Source organism: Capricornis sumatraensis, chromosome 16 (assembly GCF_032405125.1).
Source record: "Capricornis sumatraensis isolate serow.1 chromosome 16, serow.2, whole genome shotgun sequence".
NCBI lineage: Eukaryota > Metazoa > Chordata > Mammalia > Artiodactyla > Bovidae > Capricornis > Capricornis sumatraensis.
Genome location: NC_091084.1, coordinates 83,087,092 through 83,099,608, shown reverse-complemented (window position 1 = coordinate 83,099,608; position 12,517 = coordinate 83,087,092). Strand labels below are relative to the sequence as shown.

At 46.8% G+C, this 12,517-nt stretch overlaps 1 protein-coding gene across 1 annotated transcript in view; it reads right to left on the bottom strand.

Moving 5' to 3' along the window:
* Positions 1-233: 233 nt before the first annotated feature.
* Positions 234-12,517, bottom strand: part of MS4A14 (membrane spanning 4-domains A14) — a 28,017-nt gene continuing 15,733 nt past the window's right edge. Inside the window, exons 5-6 of the mRNA XM_068988097.1 lie at positions 2,720-3,327; positions 234-258 (exon numbers count right to left, since the gene is read on the bottom strand). Coding sequence (XP_068844198.1) covers positions 234-258; positions 2,720-3,327 — 633 coding nt within the window. The remainder of the gene's footprint in view (positions 259-2,719; positions 3,328-12,517) is intronic.

The window sequence follows — 12,517 nt, the reverse complement described above, 5'->3', positions numbered from 1 at the left end:
AAGAATGTTAATGTTCAATTTTTATTATCCTGTGTTTAAAAGGTTTTTTTTCCCCCCTGCGGATCTATTTGTTAATGGACCAAAAAAAATTAGTATTCCCAGCCAAAAAAAAGCACACAGCCAGTCTCTCCAGCTCTGTGTATCATTACCCTACTGCATGTAATTTCACTCGCCTCTAGGTGAAGGCTCCAAGCTCACGTTTATGTTTTTAAACATAATTTACTGAATCTCTACTAGAAGGATCCTTTGTGCAGAATCCTGTAAAGACACAGATAAAGCGCAGTCTTGGGGTGTTCATAAGAAAACGAGAGAACTATGAGAGTGTCCGTGATTTCAAAAAAGAAGGAAGTTGGAGAGATATTCCTGAAACACTATTTTAAACTTCTTGAAATAGAAAAAGGGGAAAAAATGCAGACATCAACAAAGGTGGTAAATATTAGTGGGAAAAAGGCTGGTGAATAACCCCACACGTCTCAAACACAGTTCAAGGAGAAAGAAGATTGCAAATGTAATCAGGCTTGGAGGATGGAGGGCAACTGCTGGCTTGTGATCAGTTTCCTTTGCCCACTGGGGGTGACACTGTATGTCATGAGTGTAAGAAATTAGCAGCGGCGAGCAGAGGCGCATGACGGCAGCAGAGCTTCGAGCGGCTCATGCTTCCATCATAATTTCTGCTGTGGCTTCTGCGTCTCTTCCCTTCCCTGCTCCTACTTCCCTGTCTCTGGGCGTGTTTTATTCTCTCTCTCCCTCTTCACCGCGTTCTGTACTCACTGCCACATCCTGCCTCACTAACTGAACCAAGTCCGTATCCTCAACATGTTTAGACTTGGGGGGGGGAGTAAGGCAGGTGATGGGAAACAGCAAAACAGGGTCATGGTGGGATTGATTTTTATTCCTTGCCAACGCTTTTGGTCCTTGAGCCCTTAGACAGCCATGTAGACTTCTTTCTGGTTGACTTACCGAGCTTCTATAATACACAAAGGTGAAGGCAAAACGTGTTAGCATCGTGGAAGAGTAAGCCCATTAAATATTAAGCTGTAAAAAGAATTAGTGATCATAAACTGAGACACCAACCGTGATAGAGTTTAAATGTGAATTATTTCTTCACCCCCAGAAAGTTCCGATATAGTGTTAATGTTTGTTGCCATTTTATTATAACTAGGGACACATCCTTTGAGTGTTTTGCTCGCCCTTTGTTTTCTGGCGAGTAAAGAAGGTAGTAACCACACCTGTGAACAGAGGTTGGAGATTGCTTTTCCCTAATTTGGTTCCAAAATCAGGAGTCGTGCAGTGTGTAGGGGAGTCTGCACGTTAGCTCGAGTCTTCAGATTGCTGTCTTTCTTTTGGGTCACAGGAGGTGGAAGCTAAAGACTGGTCTTCTTTGCATACAGCTGAGCAAGTTGATGTGTCTTGATTCACATCTTGTTCTGAATCTTTATTGGACATGTAGGTGTGATACGTGTCTTGTACTGAGCTTTGGTAGGAGGAACAGTTAGAATCTGGTTTTATGTCTTCTGATTGCAGGTTAGTTGGGCTTTGACTTTTTCTGCAACTCGTGTCCTCTGATTTGATGTCCCTTGTTTGCACAGCATCTGTTTCCATATCTTGTTTTTGACTTCCTGTGGACTGAAGTTCTTGTACTGAGCTTTGGTAGGAGAAACAGTTAAAATCTGACTTCGTGTCTTTTGATTGCAAGTCACTTAGAGTCTGACTTTTTCCACAACTCGTGTCCTCTGATTTGGTGTCCCTTGTTTGCACAGCATCTGTTTCCATAACTTCTTTCTGGATTCCTGCAGACTGAGGGTCTTGTTGGTCTTTATCTTGGTGCTGACTGTCTTGTAGAACATCCTGGGATTGCTCACCTAGGTCAGGTGGAATAGCGGCATGCAGAGTCTGGGTTTCTTGGAATACAGACCTCTGCTTTCGGGATTCTTTCACTTGTAGATCTTGGGTTTTCCAGGTCTGGAAGTCCCAATTTTGGGAATGCCGTGTTTCAAGTTGCCATTCTTGTTTTTCCCATTCTTTGTTTTTCCAGTCTTGAGTTCTCCATTCTTGAGATTGTTGGCCTAAAGATTGCCCGATTTGGACTTTCCTGTCTGGAGACTGCCAGTCATGGTACTCCTGGATTTGCATATCCTGGTACAGCTGCCTCGGGGGTTCCTCCTCTTGGATCCGCAGGCTCTCAGCTTGCTGGTCTGGGAGCTGCAGTATGGTTTGACTAACCTGGATTTCCTTGTCTATGTACTGCTTTTTTGGAGAGAGCCAGCTTCTGATGTGCTTGTCTAGGGATTTCCTCCTTGGGGGCGGTTGGTCTTGACTGTACATCTCAGGGGCTTTCTGTCTTGCACATGGACAGCCTTTGCTTTGCTGCAGTTGGGAATGCTGCTTTGATGGCCTCCTGCTCTGAAGGTCCTCCCCAGGTTTCCATTCTTCGGTCATTAGCATGACCTCCGATTTAATGTCTTGATATAATAAATGCACAGCTCTCTGTTCTTGAGACTGGACATTGTGTAGCCGAAAATCCAGAGACCGTCGATCTAGGTGTTGCATCGTAGGGGACTGCACAGAAAGTAATGATGTGGCTCCAAATGGTATGGCTTGTAATGGCAGGGCTTGTCTTTGGAAAGGGAGGTCTTGAGCAGGCATGTCTGGGGCCGGTAGGTAGTCAGATAGCATGTCACGGGATTGTGTATTTTGCAGTGATATGCCCTGGGATTGCTTGTCTTGGGATGTAATTCCAGGAGACTCTGTGACATGAGATGCCGCTTCAGATAGCAAGTCTTGTTCTGGCGAAGTTTCAGCTCTCGAAGCTTGTGATGGCAAGTCTTGCAGCGGTAAACTGTGGACACTTTTTACAGAATAAGATGGAAAAAGTTGGAGTTTTGAGGCTTGGTCCTGCAACAGTGGAGCTTTCTCTCCCGGGGGTTGTGTGATAGCAGCTTGTAGGTCTTCATCTTTCAGCGGGTCAGTATTCACCATGATTTCTGGGGACTTTTCCTCTAGAACGGGAGGCGAATGTCTCACCTCCACTTCTTCCCCATAAAGGCTTACTGTCTGGGGGACATATTTCTGTCGTTCATCGTCCATAAACAGAGAAGATGTGTTGAAACTATCACTGCCTCTCCTGCCTGCATGGTGGAAGGCAAACTGATTTTTTGTGACCCTTAACTTGAAGAATGAGTAGCCTCCAAAGAAAACAGGCTTTATGTTGGTCACTGAATCAGCACTAGTGGGCTCTTCTTGTAGCTCAAACTGTATGACAGCATTTTCGTCGGGAACAGACAGTTCACTCTCTTGAGTAGCATCCGAAGGCAAGAAAAACACAATCTATAAAACCAAAGGGTGAGGGAAGCAAGAGAACAGAGTCATCTTTGACATCATTTTCTTCCTGTCGTCCCAAATTACTTTTCCTCTCCGCCTCAAGGCAGTAGAAAGGAAGCAACATCTACAGGCGGAAAGAAGCCCAGGACTGCTCTTGCCATCAGCTCTTTAGTTTTGTTATTTATATTTACTGTTTTTTAATTTGATTTTTGGCCATGCCACATGGCATATATGGGGTCTTAGTTCCCCGACCAGGGATAGAACTCATGCCTCCTGATGTGAAGCTTAACCATTGGACCACCAGGGAAGTCCCAACTCACTGCGTTTTTTTTCTTTTATGGGCAAATCTTCAGCCTCTATTGTCTCATCTATCGAAGAGGGGAGTTTATTGAGATTGTCTGGATTAGTCTTCCCATACTTAGGATTTGGCTCAGACGGTAAAGAATCTGCCTGGGGTGCAGAGACCAGAGTTTGATCCCTGGGTCAGGAAGCTCCCCTGGAGAAGGGAATGGCTACCTACTCCAATATCCGTGCCTGGAGAATCCCATGGGCAGAGGAGCTACAGTCCAGTGGGCCGCCAAGAAGTAGGGCACGACTGAGGGACTAACACTTCCACTTTCTAAGATAATTTATCTACTCAATATTCATATATTCAGGTTTATAATGATTCACTTATCACCTACTAGATGAACCGGACGCTCGAGATCAAACAGTCAAATGTGGGTTTTTCCCTGTGATTGTGCTCGGAATTATAGACAGGTCAAGATATAAACGGCTAACGACACAGTCTATGCAATGCTATTGCAGAACTAGTTACTATGTGCTTCACGGGAACGCAGAAGACGCGCGAATTCTGAGAGCCGGCAGAGAGTTCACTGAAGAAGAGGCATTGGTCTGCATCTTGACAGATGAACAGAAATTCCTTGGGTATAAAGTAAGATGAAGGGAGAAAGGAACCCAAGTCCAGGGGGCGGGAAGAGTGGTTACAAAACCATCAGGCGGGGGTGTAGCAAGTGTGACGGCAGGTGGCGAGCAGTTAGATGCTGTCAGCTGCTGTGTGGGTCCTGTGAACGAAATGTGGCCTTTCAGAGCCGTACATTGAAACCTCACTGCCAGGCTGTGGTGTTGAGAGTTAGAATCCGTGGCAGGTGATTAGGTCATGACTGTGAAGCCCTCGTCAATGAGATTTGTGCCCTTGTAAAAGAGCCCCATGATTTGTCCTTTCTTCCATGAGAAGACTGCCAACTGTGAACCAAGAAGCGGGTCCTCACTGGACCCAGGATCTGCTAGCACCTGGATCTTGGCCTTCCCAGCTCCCAGAACTGTGAGGAATACATCTTTATCGCTTAAGCTACCCAGTATTTACTATGGGGCTTCCCAAGTGGCTCAGTGGTGAAGACCCCACCTGCCAGAGCAGGAGCCAGGCAAGACGCAGGCTTGGTCCCTGGGGCGGGAAGCTCCCCTGGAGGAGGAGATGGCAGCCCGGCCCAGAATTCCTGCCTGGAAAGTTCCGTGGACAGGGGAGCCTGGTGGGCTGCAGTCCACAGAATCAGAGTCAGACCTGGAACGAGTGTGGAGCACACGTGCGTGCACACACATCTTTACCACAGCATCCCAGCCGGGCCAGGACAAAATCTGTCACCAAGAAGCGGGATTGCTGCTGCCACCAATACCCACACATGCAGAAGCAGATTTGGAACCTCGCAATGAGCAGAAGCCAGGCATCCTGGAATGTGAAGCCCAGTGGGCCTTAGAAAGTGTCACTACAACAAAGCCAGTGGAGGTGATGGAATTCCAGCTGAGCTGTTTCAAATCCTGAAAGATGATGCTGTGAAAGTGCTGCACTCAATATCCCAGCAAATTTGGAAAACTCAGCAGTGGCCACAGGACTGGAAAAGGTCAGTTTTCATTCCAATCCCAAAGAAAGGCAATGCCAAAGAATGCTCAAGCTACTGCACAATTGCACTCATCTCACACGCTAGTAAAGTAATGCTCAAAATTCTACAGGTCAGGCTTCAGCAATATGTGAACCGTGAACTTCCAGATGTTCAAGCTGGTTTTAGAAAAGGCAGAGGAACCAGAGATCAAATTGCCAACATCCACTGGATCATGGAAAAAGCAAGAGAGTTCCAGAAAAACATCAATTTCTGCTTTATTGACTATGCCAAAGCCTTTGACTGTGTGGATCACAATAAACTGTGGAAAATTCTGAGAGAGATGGGAAACCTCTTGAGAAACCTGTATGCAGGTCAGGAAGCAACAGAACTGGACATGGAACAACAGACTGGTTCCAAATAAGAAAAGGAGTACGTCAAGGCTGTATATTGTCACCCTGCTTATTTAACTTCTATGCAGAGTACATCATGAGAAATGCTGGGCTGGAAGAAGCACAAGCTGGAATCAAGATTGCTGGGAGAAATATCAATAACCTCAGATATGCAGATGACACCACCCTTACGGCAGAAAGTGAAGAGGAGCTAAAAAGCCTCTTGATGGAAGTGAAAGAGGAGAGGGAAAAAGTTGGCTTAAAGCTCAACATTCAGAAAACGAAGATCATGGCATCTGGTCCCATCACTTAATGGGAAATAGATGGGGAAACAGTAGAAACAGTGTCAGACTTTATTTTTGGGGGCTCCAAAGTCACTCCAAAGTCACTGCAGCCATGAAATTAAAAGACGCTTACTCCTTGGAAAGAAAGTTATGACCAACCTAGATAGCATGAGACATTACTTTGCCGACTAAGGTCCATCAGTCAAGGCTATGGTTTTTCTAGTGGTCATGTATGGATGTGAAAGTTGGACTGTGAAGAAGGCTGAGCGCCGAAGAATTGATGCTTTTGAACTGTGGTGTTGGAGAAGACTCTTGAGAGTCCCTTGGACTGCAAGGAGTTCCAACCAGTCCATTCTAAAGGAGATTAGTCCTGGGTGTTCTTTGGAAGCACTGATGCTAAAGGTGAAACTCCAGTACTTTGGCCACCTCATGTAAAGAGTTGACTCACTGGAAAAGACTCTGATGCTGGGAGGGATTGGGGGCAGGAGGAGAAGGGGATGACAGAGGATGAGATGGCTGGATGGCATCACCGACTCGATGGACATGAGTTTGAGTGAACTCTGGGAATTGGTGATGGACGGGGAGGCCTGGCGTGCTGCAATTCATGGGGTCACAAAGAGTCGGACACGACTAAGTGACTGAACTGAACTGAATGAGTAGAAGCGGGAAAAGCTTTGAGGGCCATGCTAGAAAAGGCTTATATTATTGTGAATGAACCATTAGGGGCAATTCCAGTGAGAGCCCAGGATGGAAAAAGGAGAGCTGGGGAGAAAACTTCTGTCTTAGAGAACACCTTAGTAATCCTGAATGAAGTGTTGGTGGAAATATGGATGATAAAGGTCATTCTGATGAGGCCTCAGACAGAGATGAGGAAAAAGTCATTGGGAACCAGAAGGTGGTGATCTCGGTATGAAGTGGCTGGGAACTGGCTGAACTGTGTTTATGTTCTAGCATTCTATGCGAGATAGAACTTGTGAGCAATGAAGTTTACCTGAAGCTATGTCTAGGTGATGTGTTGAAGGGGAGGCTTGACTTCTGCTGACAGCTTACAGTAAGACGTGAGAAGAGAAAAATGATTTAAGGATGGAATTATTAAGCCAAAAGGAAGTGGGACTCTATGGTTTGGAAAATTCTCAGTCCATTTGTATTGCAAAAAAAAAAAAAGAGAACATTTAAGAGTAGATCAAGGGGGGACTTCCCTTGTGGTCCAGTGGTTAGGAACCCACCTTCCAATGCCGAGGACACAGGTTTGATCCCCAGTCAGGGAACTAAGATCCGTGTGCCACAGAGCAGCTGGGCCTGTGTGCTCTGAAGCCCGCATGCCACATCTGGAGAGCCCACGCACCGCAGCTGAAGAATTTCAGGAGCTGCAGCAAAGACCCAGCCAGCAGCCCAGCACGAGAGAGTGGGCCAAGTGACTGATTTGGTGAGGAAAGCATTGTGGCTCAGCGATCGCAGCAGGAGCCAGAAGCGATTCTCCAAGACAACAGAAGAATGGCCCCCAAAGGCATCTGAGATCACCAGGGCTGCCCTCCCACTGCAGACCCTGAACGCAAGGGCTCCTGAAGAATGGTTTCAAAGGGTGGGACCAGCTCACAGGTTCAGGCAGAGGCAAGATGCCCTCACCCCGTGCCTTGAGGTGCGGCCAAGACTGAGAGCTGCTGCAGGCACTGTGCCCAGCAGACCCACAGGGACGTGGCTACCGCCCCCTCGGTTTCAGATCACAGAGCCACGGGGGCAGGACCCCAGGCTGGCAGCCACAGGCAGGGGGCTCCGGCGCAGGTGAGCCACAGCGCCCAGGCGGGGAGTGGCCGCGGGGTCTCCCTGTTCAGCTGCGCGGCTGAGGTCCTCCAGTGAGCTTGGAAGACGGCGCGTGAAGCCCAAGAGGACCGCTCTTCACCTTAAGGTCTCAGTTGCCTGCACTGTCAGGCTTGAGGTTTACTCGAGACCTATCGGTCCCTCTTCCCCATGTCCCCCTTTAAGAATGGGGGTGTATATCCCATGCCCATTTCTTTGCTGGAGTTTGGAAGTTAGGTTTCATAACATGTTTGGTGACTTGCCTCAGGTTAAGCCATATCTTAACTCTCACCCGTATTTAATTTTAGCTGAGACTTTGGACTTAGACTTTAAAGTTGATGCTGTAACAAGAAAGAACTTTTGAGGGCTACTAGGATGGAAAGGATGTATTTTTCATATGAAAAGGACATGAATTTGGGAGGGAGCAAGGATGGAAATTAATGACAAATAGATGGGGAAACACTGGAAACAGTGAGAGACTTTATTTTCTTGGGCTCCAAAATCACTGCAGATGGTAACTGCAGCAATGAAATTAAAACATGTTTGCTCTTTGGAAGAAAAGTTATGACCAACCTAGACATCATATTAAAAAGCAGAGACAGTACTTTGCCAACAGAGGTCCATCTAACCAAAGCTATGGCTTTCCCAGTGGTCATGTATGGATGTGAGAGATGGACTGTCAAGAAACCTGAGCACTGAAGAATTGATGCTTTTGAACTGTGGAGTTGGAGAAGACTCTTGAGAGTCCCATGGACTGCAAGGAGATCTAACCAGTCCATCCTAAAGGAAATCAGTCCCGAATAGTCATTGGAAGGACTGATGTTGAAGCTGAAACTCCAATACTTTGGCCACCTGATGCGAAGAACTGACTCATTTGAAAAGACCCTGATGCTGGGGAAGACTGAAGGCGGGAGGAGAAGGGGATGACAGGATGAGATGGCTGGATGGCATCACTGACTATGAGTTTGAGTAAGCTCCGGGAGTTGGCGATGGACAGGAAAGCCTGGAGTGCTGTGCAGTCCATGGGGTCACAAAGAGTCAGACACGGCTGAGCGACTGAACTGAAGGATGGAAATTAATTAATTTTCATATGTTGAAAATTAATCTCCAATGTGATTATATTTGGAGGTGTGGGCTTCGGGTGATAAATTATATCATGAGAACCATGCTGTCATGAACGGGGTTAACGATCTTATAAAAGAGACATCAGAGGCCTCCCTGATGCCTGGCTCCTTCTGCCATATAAAGTCACAGCGAGATGTAAACCAGGAAGTGGGCTCTTACTGGACTCTGAACCTCCTGGAACCTTGATCTTGGACTTACCAGCCTGCAGAGCTCCAAGAAATAAAATTCTGCTGTCGCCCAATCTGTTTTTTGTTTATTTTTTTTAATAGAAGCCTAAAAGGGTTACGACGTTAGTCTAGGAAATTCGGACTTTCCATATAGGCTTCCCTGGCGACTCAGACGGTAAAGAATCTGCCTGCAGCGAAGGGGACTCAGGTTTGATACCTGGCTTGGGAAGATTCCCCTGGAGAAGGGAATGGTAACCCACTCCTGTTCTTGCCTGGAGAATTCCATGGACAGAGGAACCTGGCGGGCTTCAGTGCATGTGATCGCAGAGTCAGACACGACTGAGCGAGTAACCCTTTCAGTTTCATGACGGACAAGTAAGATCTCCTGATGCTCTTTAAACAGCTGAGTGACAGCATTTGATACAACGTGTAGCCAGTGCTTCCCATTTCTTACAAGGTACCTTTATTTGAGAGGGGTCGTCATTACAGACCAGCCTTCCGGGTTTTGTCAGCCTGGGCCCTTTTCTGAGGTCATCTAGAGGGCCAGAGAGACTACTGTCTCTATCTGATGAAGCAACTGGACCTCTAAGTGATTAAATGGCCTAATTGTGGTCACCCAGTGGATGGACGACAGGCTGAAAATGTGGCTCCCCACATTCTCACATTACCATCCCCACTCTTCCAATTTGTTTCCACACCTGCACGTCATCCTTGTTGGAGGGCATTTATGTGAATATAAATGGTACTTTAAGGAAGATGTCTGAATTTTTACTTATTTCCAAACTTCCATTTCATTTGAATTATAATTCATTCGTTTGTTAAAAGAGCAGTTTGGAGCCATGAATTATAGTTTATCTAGCTTTATTTAAGTGCTATGATTTTAATAAGTTTACTCATCCCTAATGTGGAGAAGGCAATGGCAACCCACTCCAGTGTTCTTGCCTGGAGAATCTCAGGGACAGCGAAGCCTGGTGGGCTGCCGTCTATGGGGTCTCACAGAGTCGGACACGACTGAAGCAACTTAGCAGCAGCAGCAGCGTCCCTAATGATAACTGAGATTACCAGGTGCTAAGCAAGGCTCCGAAGTCATGTTAGCTAGTTGTTATGACATCTGTATGAGGTTGTTATCCTTGTTTTATGACTTAAAGAGCTAGGTTCAGAGAGAGATTTTGAGTGATCCAACCAGTGTCAAGAGCTGTTACCTTGTGAACTTGGATTCATACACTGAAGTAGAATTACAGGGCCTGTGCTTTCCTGTCTGATCATGCTAACCTATGCTTCCTTGTAAGAGCCACTTCAGTTATACCTTACTTCAGAGTGGTTACGACTGAAGACTATAGGAAATAACGCTTTCATGCACCGTGGTGGGCACGGTGGAGGGCACGGTGGAGGGCACGGTGGAGGGCACGGTAGAAGGCACGGTGGAGGGCGCGGTGGAGGGCGTGGTGGTGGGCACGGTGATGGGCACAGTGGAGGGCACGGTGGAGGGCGTGGTGGAGGGCACGGTGGAGGGCACGGTGGAAGGCACGGTGGAAGGCACGGTGGAGGGCACGGTGGAGGGCACAGTAGAAGGCACGGTGATGGGCATGGTGGAGGGCACGGTGGAGGGCACGGTGGAGGGCACGGTAGAAGGCACGGTGGAGGGCGCGGTGGAGGGCGTGGTGGTGGGCACGGTGATGGGCACAGTGGAGGGCACGGTGGAGGGCGTGGTAGTGGGCACGGTGATGGGCACAGTGGAGGGCACGGTGGAGGGCGTGGTGGAGGGCACGGTGGAGGGCACGGTGGAAGGCACGGTGGAAGGCACGGTGGAGGGCACGGTGGAGGGCACAGTAGAAGGCACGGTGATGGGCATGGTGGAGGGCACGGTGGAGGGCACGGTGGAAGGCACGGTGGTGGGCACGGTGGAGGGCGTGGTGGTGGGCACGGTGGAGGGCACGGTGGAGGGCATGGTGGAGGGCGCAGGAAATATCAAGAGTTCACTTCCTTTTCCTCTTCTTGAGATCAGGGTGCACATTACATAATATCTTTAAATCTTCTGTCATAGCTTGCATATTGCAGCGCAATTACAAAGCGCTGTTCGCAGAATTTAACTGGACAACTACTCAGGGAGAGCAGTCTGTTTCAGTGTTGCTCCCAGAGTTTTATGATCTTCTGCACTTGTACCAAGAAAGGAGCAGTGCATCAGGTATTTGGGCTCAGATAATAAAAGCGCTACATATGAGTTGAAACTTTACACATATACTCATTTATAATGAAAGATTCTTTGCAAACTAGGGTAAATTTAGTCCATGAAAACCCTATAGGGTAATATCATATTTAAGGGTAAACTGTAATATTTTTTTACCCTAAGATTGGGAACAAGGCATGGTTGTGTATGCTCAGCATTCAAAAAAAAAGAAAAAATGTCCGGGAGGCTCTACACAGTTCAGTAAATCAAGAAAAATAAGGAATAAAATTTGTAAATAAAAGTGTCTTTACTGGGAAAATAGCTGTCTATCTGGAAAATTCTAGGAAATCAATAAAAGCTACTAGAGTTAGTAAGTTTTCTAAGTTCATAGCATACCAATATATAAAAATAACTGCATTTCTCTTTCTAGGAATGAACATCTGGCAAGTAAAAATTTTAAATGCTATGTAAAATAGCAAGAAAAAACATGAAATACTTAGGGGTGAATTTAACAAAATATGCATAAGATTTATACACTGAAAACCACAAACTGTTGCTCAGAGAAATGAAAGGAGACATAAGAAAATATAAACACATCACAGACATCGGTAAGAGACTAAATATGATGAGCAAGCAATTTTCTCCAGATCATTTATAGGTCCAATCAAAATCCCAGGAAGGTTTTTACAGGAAATGATAGTTTCTAAAACAAATATGGAAATCTTGAACAGCTAGAACAGCCAAAAAGTATTTTGAAAAAGAACAAAGAAGACATACACTTCTTGATTAGGAATTACTCTAGAGAGATCACAGGGAGGAAGGCAGAATAGGAGACTCCTGGAATCTGTCTACTCATCTACGCAGTAATCACACTGGCAGACCCTGAAGCAACCGTTTTGAAATTCTGGAGTCTGTTTGAACACGTGAAGCTTCCAAGGGCCTCTGGGCTGCTAAGCTGGCAAGTTATGTCAGTCAGTTTCAGCCTTCAGAGCAGCGGTGACCACTCATCTCTCACTCCCGGCCCCTGGCAGGAAGCTGGGAGACGGCCACCCACGTCCCTGCTGTGACCTGCTGGAGTCGGGATGAGCAATAGGAACTTTGTCTCCCAAACAGGTTTCCGTGTTTTAATTGTAGGTCAGGGCTTCTCATCACTGAGGTGCAAGTGCCGAGGCTGGATGCCACTGTTTTAATCCATATTGGCTGAGGCAGCTTTGAGGAAGCTACCCCTATCTTCAACTATTTTTGTTTTGATTTGATGTTCAGAAACAATTATGTATATGTGAGAATGTAGCAGCCCAGCATATAGGCCCGGGAAAAGATGCATGCTGAGAAAAGTCCTGAGGAGCTCTTAAGCTTTCATCTCAGGCTGTTCTCTGGCACAGAGACGCTC